This window comes from Lissotriton helveticus, chromosome 3_1 (assembly GCF_964261635.1).
Source record: "Lissotriton helveticus chromosome 3_1, aLisHel1.1, whole genome shotgun sequence".
NCBI lineage: Eukaryota > Metazoa > Chordata > Amphibia > Caudata > Salamandridae > Lissotriton > Lissotriton helveticus.
The window spans coordinates 157,803,859-157,821,790 of NC_136061.1; the positions used below are offsets into that span (position 1 = coordinate 157,803,859).

At 46.4% G+C, this 17,932-nt stretch overlaps 1 protein-coding gene across 5 annotated transcripts in view; it reads right to left on the reverse strand.

The window, feature by feature from the left end:
* Positions 1-16,952, reverse strand: part of EIF4H (eukaryotic translation initiation factor 4H) — a 178,306-nt gene extending 161,354 nt beyond the window's left edge. For 2 of the 5 annotated variants that reach the window (XM_078679445.1, XM_078679443.1), the window contains exon 1: positions 16,772-16,925. In XM_078679445.1, the coding sequence (XP_078535571.1) occupies positions 16,772-16,830 (59 nt within the window). In that variant the 5' untranslated portion in view covers positions 16,831-16,925. Of the gene's footprint in view, positions 1-16,771 lie in introns of all 5 variants that reach the window. The other 3 variants (XM_078679442.1, XM_078679441.1, XM_078679444.1) reach the window with 3 other exon arrangements.
* Positions 16,953-17,932: the final 980 nt, after the last annotated feature.

Genomic DNA, 17,932 nt, shown 5'->3' on the forward strand with positions numbered 1-17,932 from the left:
TGGAGTTCTACCCAGATTACACAGTCGCAGTGCAGCAGGCTAGAAGGGAATTTAACGATGTCAAAGCTAAACTTCGTGATCTACACATACCCTATGCTATGCTGTACCCAGCACGTCAGAAAATAACATGGGAGGACAAACCGGTGTTCCTAGCTACCCCCAAAGCTGCTCTAGATTTCATCAAGAAAATTGCGAACAAGGGTAAGAGAGGGGAACAGAGAGACAGACAATCAGACTCTGACTGAAGGTAAGAGCTCTTAGTGCAAAATGCACCAATATTGTGTACCTCGAGGGCTCCGTGGATCTACTCTGTCGCCGATTTGTCCTGTGGCCTGGTCACTGGCAAGACATTGTGCAATGACTATTGGAGATATAAGGAGACCTTTAATTGTTGCACTGTTGTATTGCTGAGCCGCTGCCTGGGATGAGCTATACATCACCTATCTTATAAGCTAGGTGTCACGCAATGCTCACATTGGTGCCAAATCTGGGAGGGTAGGGCCCAAGCTAAGCACTGTAAAAGGCGACTTAAACATGCACCGCTCCCTCCTGCTTCGAGACTGAACTCTTGAACATTAATAGGTGAAGGACCCCTTATCGGTCGCACTTCTTGCTACTAATCAAATCTGTTCCATGTGTGATCTGCAAATTACTTATCCAGCTGCCCCCGCCCTTTCCACTGGGGCGGTGTAGTGTACCCTCAGGGGACCTCTAAATGGGTGGTCCCCAAACAGTTATGTTCCTTGTTAACATTCAATGGGAAACATGGCTTCGGCAAAATTGGGATGCTGGAGTGGGTGGGATTGGGGTGAGTTGGGGTTTACGTTTTATGGTACTGCCAGGACACTTAAGATGCATTGCTGACCTCCATTGTGTGACGCATATACATGGGTCAAAGTCTACCAGGGCTATGTCAAACCTTACTAGGCCATATGTGGCTATGTGGAAATGTGACCAACTGTATATGGTAACCAGGGACAGGTACATTGTGTAAAGACAGTCTACATCTTTTAACGTGGAATGTGAGGGGATTTACCAATCCCAAGAAAATTAGACAAATATTGGCTAGCCTAGACAGGCATCATGTGGATATAGCGATGTTGCAGGAAACTCATATTGCTCCACACACATGCAGGAACATCGGGGCGAGATGGGCGGAATCTAGGCACTCTGCTGAATATTCGTCTTACTCAAGAGGTGTTATGATATTGATAAAGAAGGGCATCAATTACAAAATTGACCGCACAATCATGGACACGCAAGGTAGATATGTGATTGTGTCTGGTATGCTGCGAGGACAGTGTATAACCTTGGTAAATGTGTATGGGCCGAATGTCGACTCCCCTGAGTTTTTTCAAGAGATATGGTCTCATTTGCTTGACTTCACAGACACGAATATCGTTTGAGGTGGGGGATTTCAACATAGCACTGAATAATGCTTTGGATCGCTCTTCAGAGTCCTCAGAACCTCATAGGAGAGCGAGGGGAAAAGTGTGTGATATCATGGTGGAATTGTCTCTCAAGGATATATGGAGGGTAAAACATCCAGCTGTATCGGGTGCAACACACGTTAACATGGCACATGGCAGTTGGTCTAGGATAGATTTTTGGTTGGGGTCAGACAACGTATTATGGACCACGACGATAAACACGCTACCCAGAACTCTGTCTGACCACAATCCGATTCTATTAACACTGCGGCTACCTCATTACACACCCCCTCCTTTCAGTTGGAGATTTAATGCGAAGGCTCTCTTAGATCCGTTATATGCGGAGGCCATCTCAACAGCCATTATGGAGTTCTTCCAAATAAATGTTAATTCAGTTGCAGACCCTGGTACACTTTGGGAGGCGTTCAAGGTCACGCTGAGAGGTGTGTGCATGAGTACCACTATATGGATCCGGAGAGATATTAGAGCTCAGATTACTCGGCTAGAAAACAGAATGAAGGAGTTGGAAATGGCATATGAACGCTCAGGCGATATTGCATTGCTGGGTGAGATCAGGCAGGTTTATACCGATCATCAGTCCTATGCGGCGGATGAACTGAAATATGTAACCAAAAGAACGATGGCCAGGCAGTTTGGTGAAGGGGGGAGGCCGGGTAGAGTGCTGGCACAGAAAATATGTGAAGGAAAAGGCCCTCAAACCATAATGCAAGTGCGTGATGAGACAGGTACACTACACACTCAACCTGAGGGAATACTGCGCAGTTTTGTACATAACTATGAGACCCTATATAAATCCCAACAGACAGCGCCCCCACAAGACACTTTTCGCTATCTACATGACATCGCCATCGCGTGGTTATCCGATCGCCAAAGGGAATACTTAGCACAACCCATAACGGTAGAGGAAGTGACTGAAATCATCCACTCCCTTCCTAATGGAAAAGCACCTGGGCCTGATGGGTACACTTGCGAGTTCTACAAAACATATGCAGACCTCCTAGCCCCTCATCTCGTAGCCATGTACGGTGATGCATTCGATCAGGCAACACTACCCCCTTCACTGCGTGAGGCCGTACTGATCACTCTCCTGAAACCTGGTAAAGATCCGGAATTATGCGAGTCATACCGGCCTTTATCTTTACTTAACGTAGACTCAAAAATACTGGCCAAACTCCTAGCGATGCGATTGCAACCATTGATGACAAATTTAATTCTACCCGACCAGGCTGGGTTCATACCAACGAGAGCCACATAACATGAGAACCCTTTTTGCGCTTGCTCACTATCTGGATCCCTACACCAAGGCAGCGGCGGTGATGTTGGATGCAGCCAAAGCCTTCGATTCCATTGAGTGGTCGTATCTGCAAACGATACTGCACCGCATGGGATTTCCTATACGGTTCATAACTTGGGTAACATTATTATACACAAATCCGGTGGCGAGGGTTCGGGTGAATGGCTACATATCAGAACCCTTTCACATAGCACGAGGCAAGGCTGCCCGCTGTCCCCGTTGCTATTTGCCCTCGCCCTTGAACCTCTGGCCTGCATCATTCGACAGACCCACAATCACTCAGAACTCCACTTCCCTGGGCGACCATTGCATATATCACTATATGCAGACGATATGCTTTTATACGTCCGCGATCCTGACCAAACCCTAAGTCCACTGCTGAGAGAGTATGTCAAATTTGGTCAACATTCTGGGCTACAAATTAATTAGGACAAATCTTTAATTATTCCCCTTACTGATACCACGACGCCCCATGTCCCGGACTTTCCACTCAGCTGGCAGACAGAACCCACTAGGTATCTGGGGATCTGGTACAGCCGTGACCCGGAGGAAGTTATACGTACTAACTATGGCAGGGTACTTTCTGAGCTAGAGGAGAAGGTCAGTCGATGGATCCAACTCCCATTATCGTTAGCGGACCGTATCGCAATAGTGAAGATAAATGTCCTCCCTAAATTCCTGTATTTATTTAATAACATACCGATACCTCTGCCGAAGGCAGTATTCAAACACATAACCTCCTTGGTATTGAAATTAATATGGGCAGGCAAACAAGCACGCATAGAACTACGCACACTGATGTTATCCTACGAAAAGGGAGGATTTTGTGTCCCAGACTTCTTCCTCTACTATATGTGCGCACAAGCACAATATGCGGCACACTGGTACCATCCCACCCCCTATCTCACACATACAGCGGTCGAGAAGGGAGATGCTTTTCCGATACCATTAACTGCAATTATCACACACAAGCGACCCCCATTGCACTCAGCGGATATCAACACTATAGACACCACCACGCATGCATGGCGTACATTGGGACGACTGGCACACAAGTTGCCACTGTATGCACCTGCACTCCCACTTCAACATCACCCGGAGATTTCAGTGACCACTGAAAAGGTCGGTATGGATCTTCTGAGACGTGTCGGGTGGACAAGTTCGGAGATCTATATAATGACGGGACATTTCGTCAACTGGATGAATTATCCTACATCAGCAACCCCACACTGCTGTTTTGTTTCACTTATAGGTTGCAGAGGGCGATCCAGGATTTGTACCCAGACTACCCAGCAGAACCGCCCAGCTTACACACACTGCAACTAATTCTGACATCGTCCAACACTTAACACCTAGTATCACGACTGTACACAGCAGCCCAGAGTGAAATCCCATATACCTCACTTAAAGCAATGCAGCGTTGGAATGTGATTCTACCGGAGGTGCTATCGGAGGTAGATTGAATAGTGTGCATGCTGCAGACCAAACTACTAACACCTAATGGCAACTTACGCATCGCGCATTTAAAATATTTGCACCAAACGTACCATACTCCATCGAAACTACATAAATATGGGCTGTGGGAGGACGCCAACTGTAAGACCAAAATCACCGACGACCAGCTCACCTCCTCACTCAACAACTCCACCCCAACCATCGCGGAAAACGACGACCCCAACACCGCAGCCCGAACCCGGCATAGATGGATCTCGGACAGCACCAACACCATAGCCCCCCTCAAGAAAAACAACGATACCCGTGCCAAGAAAGCCAGATGGTTTACCACCGAACTTCGAGAGTCCGGGCGCACATGCCGCCACCTCGAAAAGGCCTGGAGAAACACCAAATCCACAGAAGCCCACAACAACTTCAGAGCCGCCACCAACGCCCACCATCAACTCATCAGAGAAACGAGGAAAAAAGCGATTGAAGACAGAATCTCCACCCACGCACACAACAGCAAGGAACTCTTCAGCATCATCAAGGAGTTCGCCCAACCCACCAGCGAGTCTACCGACATTCCTCCCTCACAAGACCTCTGCGACAAACTCAGCACCTTTTTCCACCACAAAATCAAGAGCATCTACAACAACTTCGACGAAGACAACCAACACACTGAACCCTCACCAACCACCCCCGACAACCGGAAACCAGCGATTGATGACTGGACAGCCCTCACCACCGAAGACAATGAAGTCAATCCACTCAGGGGCCCCCACGGACCCCTGCCCCCACCACATCTTCAGAGCCGCCGACACCATCGCACCCGTGCTCCGCCACACCATCAACCGCTCCCTGGCGACCGCCTCATTCCCAGACGACTGGAAACACGCCGAGGTCAACCCCCTCCTAAAGAAACCCTCAGCGGACCCCACCGACCTCAAAAACTACAAACCCATCTCCCTGCTCCCTTTCCCAGCGAAAGTCATCGAGAAAGCCATCAACAGCCAACTCGCCACATTCATTGAAGAACACAACATCCTCAACTCCTCCCAATCCGGCTTCAGAAAAAACCACAGTACAGAAACCGCCCTCCTCACCGCAACAGACGACATCCGCACCCGACTGGACAAAGGAGAAACAGTAGCCCTCATCCTCCTAGACCTATCAGCGGCGTTCGACACAGTCTCCCACCGCACCCTAATACGCAGACTCTATGACGCAGGAATCCAGGACAAGGCCCTCGACTGGATCTACTCCTTCCTCTCCGGCAGGACGCAACAGGTCAGACTCCCCCCTTTCCTCACAGATCCCACACCTAGCACCTGCGGAGTCCCCCAGGGCTCCTCCCTCAGCCCGACGCTCTTCAACGTCTACATGGCTCCACTTGCCCCCATCGTCAGAACCTACGGACTCAACATCGTGTCATACGCAGACGACACCCAGCTCATCCTCTCCCTATCCAATGAGCCCAACACCGCCAGACGCAACTTTAGAGAAGGCATGGAAGCCGTCGCCAAATGGATGAAAAACAGTTGCCTACAACTAAACACCAACAAAACAGAAGTACTCATCATGGGCCCATACCCCGACGCCTGGAGCGACACCTGGTGGCCCACCGCCCTCGGAAACCCGCCAACCCCCACAGACCACGCACGCAACCTGGGAATCATCCTGGACTCCGAGCTCAAAACGGACCGCCAGATCAACTCTGTCTCATCTTCCTGCTTCCACACCCTCCGCCTCCTTTTTTAAGACCTTCAAATGGATCCCCCTCGAACACCGAAAGACAGTCACTCACGCCCTGGTCACCAGCAGACTTGACTACGGCAACGCACTCTACGCCAGAATAAACAAAAACCTCATCCGCAAGCTACAGAACATCCAGAACGCCGCCGCAAGACTGGTCCTCAACCTGCCAAAACACGGCCACATCTCCCAGCACCTGCGCACACTTCACTGGCTCCCCGTCGAGGCGAGAATCACCTTTAAGATGCTCACCCACGCACACAAGGCCCTCCACGGCACCGGACCAGCATACCTGAACAGCCGGCTAAAATTCCACGCACCCCAGAGGACCCTACGATCAGCCCAGCTCTCCTATGCCGTGATCCCCCGCACCAGAAAGACCAGATCAGGAGGCCGCTCCTTCTCCTTCCTCGCGGCCAAAGCATGGAACGCCCTTCCGTTCCACCTCAGACAGACAACATTGCTCTCCATCTTCGCAAGAAACCTCAAAACCTGGCTCTTCGACAGACCCCCTCCTTGATGGAATGGAACCTGCACCCCCCCCTCCCCCCCACCCAAAGAGCCTTGAGACCCTAACGGGTGAGTAGTTGCGCTTTAACAAACTCCTGATTGATTGATTGATTGAGGTGCAGAGCCCAGGAGGCTGATTTTGCCCATTTAGCATGGCACTGCGTCAAAATTCAAGACTATTGGGGGAAAGTAAAGGATACACGGAGTGCTATGGTGGGTGTGGGCATGGATTGCTCTATGAAGGTGTGCCTGTTGGGTATATTATCGAATGTCAAGGCTGGGAAGCGTAAATTTTGTGCAGTTGCCCTCTTAATCGCCAGGTATCTAAATGTTGGGGGGGCAAAATCGCACCGACTCCTAAGCAATGGCTGACAGAGAGGGCCTATTGCAGGGATAGACTAATTACCTACGAAGAAGAACTGCCAATGTTGTGCGACTTCTATCGGCCCCTGTCCCTATTAAACTGCGACACCAAAATACTAGCAAAGGTCCTAGCGACCCGCCTAGACCTATTGATGGAGCGTCGCGTGTTACCCGACCAGGCGGGTTTCATACCCAACTGCTCCACATCGCACAACCTCCGAACACTATTACTGCAAGATATTGATCCTACCTGTGAAGCAGTGGCAGTGTTCCTAGACGCCACCAAGGCGTGGGACTACTTGCTGGGCACGCCCTTTTCGTTCCTACACTAGATACGGCTGCACTATGGTCAGCCGACGGCGACTGTGCTGCTGAATGAAACCAGGTCCTCCCCCTTTCATATTTTCAGAGGCACAAGGCAGGGCTGCCCCAATCTTATTCGCCATTGCCATTGAACCTCTAAACTTAGACAGCATCACAATCATAGGGCATTGGTCTACCCAACCAGGCAACTGTTAATTTCTCTATAAGCAGACGACATGATGCTCTATGTGCATAAACCCCGAGAGAACCTGAACCCCGTCCTGCGGGAACTTATTAAATTTGGAGGAATTTCTGGAATACAAATTAATTGGGCCAAAGGTTACATGGGAGTCAAACCCCCAATCCCGGGACCAGTGGGGGAACCAGAATAGATCGTTCAATCGAGGTGTCACCACCTTAAATATCATCAGGGAGAATAGCAATACTGACTCAAGCCTAGAATTAGTCCTAGATATTACATCCAAAGAGTCACTAATGCTTCTTCCAACAAAACCTAAAGCAAATGCAAAATCAGTGGTAACAGCCCATGGGCAAGGCTCTGTAAACAAAAGGAAACGGGGTGGGACCAGACAGAAGGGAAGATGCCCAAAAACCACAAAAATAGATAAAACCCCCAAAATGGTGTTAAACAGCCACAAGATCCCTTACCCCCGACCCACACACCGACTAGTACCCCCTCACTTAACGTTTTAACAGCAGAAAAATCTGTTTCCCCTTTATCATTTTCCTTATACGAGGGGCTCATGGACAAAGTTGAACATCTCATGAAATCCCTAATGGCCCCACTTTTTGTAAGGGTAAAGCGGATTTGTGAAAAGATTGATAATTTAGAGCAAGAAATGATATCTAGCTCCAATACCCTAAGGCAACTTGCGGATGGTATACAAAACAAGGCAATGGAACCCCAAACACGTCCCAGAGCCCAAAAGAGTGTTTCCAATAACATAACCCAGTCACCTACTGCCCCAGACCCTTAGCTGCCCAACGAATGAATCACACGGAGAAAAATTGTAGGATTTCTCTGAGGGAGGTTGAAGGTGAGGGTGTGCAAATAGGTGAGGGTGGTTTGCTCAAGGTCACAGAACATGTGGGACAGGAGAATAAAAACATCCACGCAGGCTTACCCATAGCTCCTAAAGCAAAGAGGATATTCCCTCACATTGACCTACCTCAACAATCAGCACCATACACTGTAGTGTTAGCTGGTGTCCCGGAGTTAGGCCAAGAAAAATCAGAAACTTACCCCGAGCTAAGAAACAAAGTTGCCTACTGGTTAAACAACAACAGGCCACTCCCGTTAAACGTCTGTGGGGAAATCTTATTTGCCAGGAGATTAAGTTGGGTGGGCCACAGAAGAAAAGATCTCCCGGGGGACTGCATGGTCATCAATTTCAGAGACAGACGGGTGGTTCACCACATATGTAACTGGCCTATTCACTTTGTTGAAAGTGGAATCCACACCAAAGATTTGAGTTTTTTCTATCCCCAATACCCCCCCCTCACACCTCTCCCCCCCACCATCAACAGCCGTGTGTCATAGGGGTGTATTGAATATGGAACTGCTGGAGGGGACTAGACCTAGATATAACATCCCGACTTTCAACTACTTTGACAAGCTCTCTGAGCTGGAGAGGGTGGACTGACTGGAGTCCGAGGGCTCGATTACTAATGCAATGCCTAACATCTATGCCCCTACTGAACATCTAGTCAATTCAGACCAAGGCATTACTGATAGTGAAGAGACTTTGCCCACTATGACCCAGTTTTGCCACCATGAAGGAAGTATAGGCCTAGATTCTGAAAATGTAATCAATCAGGAAAAACCCTCCCTGAAAATATTATATTGGAACGTTGCTGGCTTGCGTGCTAATGTGGTGAATGACATCTGGCTTGATATTGCCCATAATTTCAGTATCTTGTGCCTGCAATAAACATGGGCGACATCTGAAATACATATAGAGGGTTATAAAACGTACTCCGCCCCCCCGCCCGACCATCACCCTCTGGCAGAGCAAAAGGTGGACTGACCATCTTTGTGTCAAATACTTTGCAGATCACGAAAATAATTCCCATTAAAATGTAAGTAAATTTCCAAATACTCACCCTACACCAGAGTAAAACTAACGCTCTTCTATTGGTGAATTTCTACAATAATCTTCCCACAGACTATTTAATAAAAACCATAAAAGACATATTTTCCACCCTCCATGACCTATTAAACAAAGCCACTAAGGAAGTGGTAATCTGGGGAGGGGATTTCAATCAAATACTATGTAATCATAGTGTAAATACAGTCTGTGGCGTTGTGGATGAACACGGAAATCCGGTAACCCATTTCCCTCACACTTTAGTAGGGGACTGCCTGAACGAAACTTTGTGGTTTAGACCTTGCCCTCGTTAATGATATGGTAAATCCTACCATACCTCTTATTCCGACCTTTAACACCTTTAATGCTATGGAGATTTTTCTCCTGTGCTGAAGATTAATATTTCCCATTGTTCATGACAAGGTCAGCTCGTCATAAGCACACGTCCAGTGTACTGCATGACGAGCTGACCTTGTCATTAGCATAGAAGGGGTTAATGGTAGAGGAAGGTTAAGTATAATTGATTTTATTTTTATGTCCTCCAAAGCCGGAACCCAAATATTGAACTGTAAGACCCACGACATCACCATTAGCGACCATTATCCAAATAGTATCACATTAAAAATTCCACAGAAATGTCCCAGGTATGATATCATTAAGATTATTGGTCAAAATAACCTGATACTAGATAAATTAAATGGTTATTCACTCAAGTGGGAAAGAGTGGACCCGTTGGATGTCACTGCGAGATTGGTCAGAAACTCAAGATCAATGATCGACAAATGTCTCGATCCTGCTACCACCAATGAGGGCATTATGTCTAATTTTGCAACACTATTAAAATTCAATAAAGGAAATTCTATGTGTTAAACTGAAAACTAGTAAGTTCAGATCTAACGGATGGTTTGATAGTAGTTGCACAAATACCTACCAGAATCTGAAAGTAGCCTTACACAAAAAGGATAGAGACTCAAAGGAAATCGTTACTCTCAGGAAGACTTATAACCAGGCCTTAAAATGCAGGAAGGAGAAATTGAAAAAGGATCTCTGGGATCAATTGCACAAATCATGTACCCTGAGTGATAGTGCCTCCTTCTGGAAGGTCGATAAGTCGCCATTTCTATCAGATTCAAGGGCTAATCTCAGTATTGACGTTGCGATTGACGAGCAGTTGTGGGTTGAATATTTTGAGCGGATATTCGGCCTCCCACTAATCGCAACGCAAACTACCCCAGTTTTGACTATCTCTAGCCCAAAGCTGAATCCCTTCCCGTTAGCCATACACATATCCCATGAGGAGGTGGAGCTCGCAATGTTGGCTAGCAGGAATGGAAAGGCACCAGGCCCTGACGGGGTTCCCATTGATCTTTTTAAATTTAAAATGGACCTATGGTCCCCAATTTTAACTAGGGTTCTTCAAGCATCATGTGCCATGGGGCTCGTTGACTCTTGGTCCCAATCAATTCTTGTCCCCATTTTTAAAAAAGGGGACCGCCAATTACCCTCCTGTTATCGGGCTATTTCACTGCTGGACTCGCTCGGGAAAGTGGCTGGACGTGTTATCCTAGAGTGTCTCCAGCAGTGGGCGTCCGATAAAGTTCTATCGGATCTGCAATTTGGGTTTCGAGAGGGTTTGGGTACCACAGAGCAAGCCCTCAATTTGTCTCTTCTAATAGGCAAATACGTAAATGCGAAAGGGGGGGCTCTATATATGGCGTATGTCGACCTTTCGGCAGCTTTCGACTGCGTCAGTCACACCAAGCTGTGGACCATTTTAGCGGACATGGGAGTAGAGGAGTCCCTCGTAATTTTCCTATGCGAGTTATACTCAGACGCCACAGCTAAAGTCAGGTATGGCGTGGGAGGGGAATTAACAGTCATTCAGAGTAGAGAGTGGATTAAGGCAGGGCTGTGTCCTGGCCCCGTTTTTATTCAACCTCTACACTAAGGGCCTGGAACAAGCCATGGTTACAGGGTGCCAGGACCTCCCCACCATTAACAAACGCCCAATACTGGTGTTATTCTATGCGGATGACGCCATGATTCTAGCCCGTACCCCCATGGAACTACAGCGAGCTCTCGTGAGATATTGTACCTTTATGGCCAACCTGGACCTGAAGATCAATATTAAAAAAAAATTTGTTATGTCCGCTGGTTCTAAGATTAAGAACATAAAGGCAATTTACATTGATAAGCAAAAACTCCAGAGCACTACTACTTATCCGTACTTGGGCATTGTTTTCGATCATAAATCCACCTGGAAGTACGCTATTGAATCTAGGAAGCTGTCCTTTATGAGGGCGCCAATTGCTTTGGTTAATTTTGCAAATAAATTGGGTAGGCGGCCTATGGCCGAGCTTATAGAGATCTATAGGGCAAAATGCTTAGCTACTGTAATTTACGGGGCTGGCGTACGGGGATATGGGAAGGTTGAAGCGGTGTAGAAAACAGTTTAAGATTTCTACTCGCAGTCCCACTGGGCACATCGACATATGCATGCCATTTGGAAGTGGGCCGGTCTTATTTAACAGATATAATCAAAATCCAACCCCTTCTTTTATGGCACCGCATTTGGTCTAGTAGGGGAAACTACTCTTTGTCAAAGGTTTATACAGGATTGCATTTCCTTAGACAATGCCCATAAGATTGGATGGATTGCATATATTAGGAAATTCTTCAATGACATGGGTATGCTACAATATTATCATTCCCCCACTTCAATTGCTATTTTGCCGAGAAAACTGTTCAAAAAAGTTTGTTTAGCTCGTCTAGAATCCCTGAGGCTGTCTAGTGAGGTAACCAAAGTGACAGTTCAACACTCGCTACTAATTCAAACAACTATGACGGTCCAGCCATACCTAACTTTCAACTTCTCAGGTTATCAAAGATTTTTATTAACTAGGTTCAGGCTAGATATTTTTCATCATTTGGTTACTTTCCCTACAACTAATAACTGGGCAAAGTTCTTACAACCCTGTCCATGCGATGATACCTCCCCCCAATCAACGATTCATACAATACTGTTTTGTAAATTCTACCACGAATCAAGGAGACGCTGGCTCACACCGATTTTAAAAACCATGGGCCTACGAAAGTGCCGTCCTGCTTTTCTCGCCCTGCAATTTCTGGACGCGGAGTGTTTTGCTAAATCGATAGCAAAATTCCTGAGCTTAGTCGTTAGGCATAGGCAAAACTTGGATTAACATGGGGTGCTTATTTTTATCACGACCTGTTTTTACTGTTAAAGTTTGATATGATTTTATTAGTATTTAACATATTGCAGCGAACGATTGCTGTTTTTTAGCTGTTTAATTACCGATCTTAAAACTAACATAACTTTCTCATATAAGCACCACGCACTTTATATACAGTCGTGTTGAAGTGTTGTTCTCCGGAGACTCACCCTAAAAATTACTATGACTTTTTTCCTGGTATTAGGAGAATTGGCGAAATTGCATGATGCCACAATGAACTTGTTATCCTTTCGACACTTTACCCTGAAGATCACATTTTTAAATTTTATTTTTATGTATTTGCAAGTGTGCTTTTATGGCTGTTTGCTACAATCGAATAAAGCTTAATTGATTTGATTTGACTGTGATTAACGACTGGGTGTTCACAGACCATAACGAGCCGGCTTTTAGGGGAGATCACTGGGCAATGGGACCGAGAGGATACTTAGAAGCACTCTATTGCAGAGGACGGGAGAAACAACTTCTACCAAATACACAGTTGGTGGTGCAGGCCTGGAAGGAAGCCTCCAAACATCTAGGATGGGAATGGAGACTGACAGGAATGACTACTATGGGACAGCAACATGCTACGAGAGGTGGGAGAACTCCCTGACTTTAAGAAGTGGGAACTGTTGGGGATTGAGAAACTGGCTGACCTATGGAGAGGACAGGAATGAATAGCATTTGAATCACTGCAAACTGAGTATGAGCTGGCAAAGTCGGAAAGGTACAAATACCTTCAATTGAAATCTGCATTGAGTCGGCATATCAAAAAAGGGGAACACGCCTTCGGAATACTCATTACTAGAGAAGTTATTAATCGACCCCTTGAGAGCAAAGGCAACCTCTCTAACATATAAAATAACTTATATATAACTTGCGTAATCCGGTAGATACCGTGAGGAGAGCATGGGAGATGGACGTTGTACTAATGGAAGAAGATGATTGGGAAGAGGCGGTCCAGAGCCCCAGGGACGTCGCGATATGGGCCGGGTTTAGGCTTATCTAGCTGCGTGTGCTGCACAGATCGTATGCAACAAGAACGAGATTGCGCAACATGGGCAGGCGGCTATCCAGGTATTGTGTGACGGAGTGATGGGAGGTTGGCTCCCTTCACATAAACTGGGAATGCAGAAAGGTACACAACTACTGGATGGACGTGACGCGCATTATGTCACGAGTCACAAGTTCAGAGATCTCAGTGGAGCCCCGCTGGTTGCTTTTAAGTGTGACGGGCAAGGACAAGTGGGCAAAATATACATCAATATGGCTTAGAATAGCAGCAGTAGTAGCTAAAAGGATTATCGCCCATCTTTGGGGGTCAAGTCAGGCACCAGATGGGAGAGCCTGGGAAAAAGATATGGACTGGTCTGGAAATGTTGAGAAGGCAATATATCTAAGCAGGGGCTGCCCCTAAAAATGGAACAAAGTAAGGGGGCCCTGGCAGAAATACCGGCGATACTAGACTATTAAGCTACGGAAGCAAGGGAGGGGGGGGAATGGGGGGGGGAATTCGGCAGGGGCAGAATGACCCAGGGATTGCAATACAATCCATGTAATTGAATGACCATCAATTGAAATTGAATATGTATTGATTCTGTCAGTATTAAGGATATGCAAGTCATGCTATGATTTAATGAGCATTTGTTATTAAAGAGAATTTTAAAAAAATGTAAAGAGTAAACATGACCCTTAACTTGTCTTTGTTAACTGAACATTGTCATCAGGACGGAGGCAGGAATGTTTTTTCAGTTTATGTCAAAGACTCACTTGTAATCGATGGATTACTTAACACATTTCTGGTAGTGCACTGTCATTTACTGTTAGAACATTTTCCTCTCACATGGCCACAAAATTTCCCACCGACTTGCAGTTATACTGATAATGTTTGGAAGTTGGGTTTTTACAAAAATGTATAATTTGCATATCACCAGGTGTTCAGTTTTGATCCTATTAAAATCTTTGTTTCCATCAAAATTCTCAATTACAAAAAAAGTACTTTCCCAATTGCTAATATATTTGGAAATATTTATACTGTACATTTCCAAGGTATTTAAATTGTGTTAGAAAAAAAAAAAACTGACAACCTTAAAAAAAAAAACTCCAACTTTGAAGTTAGAGAAAGAAGAGTAAACACCAATCTCCATGATAGTAAATGCCTTCTTACAAATTGCTTATTCTAACATTAGATCTCTATCTCTCAGTGCACAGCAACTGTAACCAAATTTATAAAATGTAAACGCATTTTCACATTACTCATTCACTTTCTGAATGAATAAAACACCTGTTCTTTGACAGCATGAGCACGCCAGCACAAGCCAGTAGGCCATAAAAAATAACTTGCCCTGATTAAATCGGACTTGCATTGTGACTGGGCAAGCACATTTTGAGGCATGTGTGGGTGTGCACAGACTTGCCGGGTATTCCAACCTTGAACTCGCCTACTTCTAGACGTGTAGGCAGAGCTTTAAGTGGGATGAAAAAAAAACTGAAGGGTCTCAAAAGGGCGTGGCCAATGTAATTAAGGGTGTGGCTTAAACACACGTAAGCTAAAAATCTGTATTTCAGCATAGTGTGCCTCCCGACTTGTATTTTGCGGTTTCTGTCAGTGCACCTAGATATATGATACAGCAAGTAACATGATACCTTCAAGAAGTCAGGACTATTGGTTTCATCAGTGGTTGTTAGTTGCATGTGACATCACGACAACGTTGTGCTCCCGAGTTTCAAAAAGAGATGGGAAATACAGAGAGAAAATGACTCTTTGAAGGATTTCCCTTCCCCTACAACGCTCACCTGGGTGACATCATGCGGTTACTTATCCACTAGTGAGAAGTGAGCAGTGTGTGCATGGCACATCCATGTGCCTGCTGTCACTGCAGTCAGGAGAAAAACGGACCGCCAGTCCCAGGGCACAAAACAGAGCACAATAGAGACCCGATTTGAGGCCCCCTTAAAAAACTGCCGGTGCTCAGACTCAGTGAGACCCGGCCGGCCCACTCATAGCCCTGCGTTTAAGTGTATGTGGGGTTAAGGTGGCAAAAATCAGACCCTTACAAAAACACTACACCCGATATGGGCCCTGAAATAACCGTTGAGAGAGGGCTATTAGATGTCTGATATAGGACAGCTGCCCTTATTGGTCACCTCACTGAATAAAAGCAAAAGAGATTTTTGTTTTTTTATACGAATATTCGGGGGACATCCCGCCCAATGGATAAGTAGGTATATTATAATATTACATGTCATAATAAAAATAATTAGCAATAGCCACTAGCTAACGTTCAACATCCCCCCAAAAAACTAATATAGCACACATAATTACCACTTCCCAACACTATACAACATCAAACCCCACTAATTATCTCCAACGTCGTCTTGACTTTGCGAATCTATAACAAGTACTTTCGAATGACAACGGTAACAAACCGGAAGAACTTCGGGGTGTCTCAACAGCTCCAAACCCCTCCAATCCATCACCATGTTTATGCTCTATAGAGGGCACAACGCAAGCTAAACTATAATGTAAAAGGAACTTCAACAATTATATGAATCACTGTGTGCGATCTCCTGCGTTCCTTCCACAACGTCTAGAGGTGGGCACAAGCGAGCTCTGTGCTATGAATCCAACATGACACAATCAACGGCGGTAATGCCACTACAATAATCACTTAACGTGAAGTCGCGCTGTGGTTATCAAATGTTTGGAAACTCTGCATCCGTGTGTCTCCTCCTCCTAAAAGTATCACTGGGACACCCAATCCCGCTATAGAGAGGGGAGGGGCAGGAGGGAGGGAGGTTGCAGGAATGGCGGAGAGAGGGCGGGAAGGGACGGACCTCCATGTGGTTGCAGAGGAGCATACTGTGGGGAAGGAGGAGTAAACAGAGCTATAGTCTGCAAGTGGATAGGGGGGGGGGAATGAGGTGATGTGAGGGGTCTATCAGACGAGGCACGCACTTAGCTGCTTCGTATGGCACGCTAAGATCGAGGTTCTGACAGCAACTCAGCACTGCATCTACTAATGTCCAAATAGACCCTGGCGGACCCCACAGATGCGGCGTCATTGAGGTCAGGGGGAAGCCTATACTAATCGCGGGTAATATCGGCTGCCTGAAAGTACATAGGGAACCGAGATAAGTCATGAGGGGCGAGGTCAGAAAGATCTGCTGATCCAAATTCCCGGAGCTCCATGCCCATGCTTGTGAGACCAGATTTCAACCTGGAGCCCTTCCAGTGACGGCCCACTTCCTGCTCGCGTCCAGCCGCGCCTTGCCTTTCCCTCCCGCACCACAGGTGTCATTCTTGCTTGTCCAGCTCACCCTCGACCGCCTCCAAAGCTGCTGTAGGCCCGGTCATCGTAAGTATCGTAATCCGCCATTGCTGTCTCCTCTCAGACCAAGCAGGTCCAGACCGAAGGACCCTCGATATAGCACCATAGGCGGGGCTGCCCTGCGCGCTGCCTGACTGCCGTGCAGACAGCACTCATCACAGAAACAGAAGAAGGACACGGATGACAACCCGCCATGGAGCCCCTGCTCGGTCGCGCGTACGCGCGACGCCAAATTAAATATGATAAGGGCGCCTGTTCAGGGAAAAGCAACGTGTTGCAGTACCTGAAGTGGTATTGTTTCAAGAAACTAGACAAGCAGTTTAATATTTTTAATGATGTAACAATGTTTCACGTGAAGTTTTCAAAGTAATAACGTGTTGGGATGTAAACTGTTAAGATTGATCTTGCTGGAAAACTACGTGGATATGATAACAAAGTATGAATATTTAATACATTTGTCTTGAATGAGTAGTATGAAATGTTGTTTCTGATATAGTGACTTGGCATTGATATAATTCCGAAATGGCCGACGCAGGAAGACGTAAAAGCAGGGTTTTCGTCAATGTGGTCCATTTTCCATTTTAACGCACTACACGTGCGAATTCAACCAGGAAGGCCTTTATCTGAGGAAGCTGCTGTGGCTATGAAGAATGTAGTATTTCTTTTTCAGTGAAGTTGTCTACTACCATTAGTAGGTCTGAGCTGGAGCAAAGGATATGTTTTATGCGTCTGTTTTATGGATACGACAGTTTAATTGAGGGGTTTGTTAGTTCCCTCTAAAGTCTACAGTACATGCTTGCCAGCGTTCTCTGAACAAGAGCAGTTTTTAAGCCTCGCCTACACAGTCTTGCGCTATCTCTTCGATGCATGCTGTATCTAGCATATGGGCTTGGAAAACGCCCATCTTTATCATTGGTTCCTGCTGCTGTCCTTTGGAAATGATGGAGACCCCCAAGGATTTCGCGATTGGCATAAAAATCGCGAAATCGGCACTTTTGTAAAAATGCTGCGATTTTTACAGAAGTGCCCGCAAAATATGTTTTAAAAAACTGCAGTTCACCCACCCCTTTCTGTCTCTGTGCTGCCACTGAGCCAGTGAAGAGAGGGTGAGCCAGGGCCGGTCCTAGGATTTGCGTGGCCCTGGGCTAAA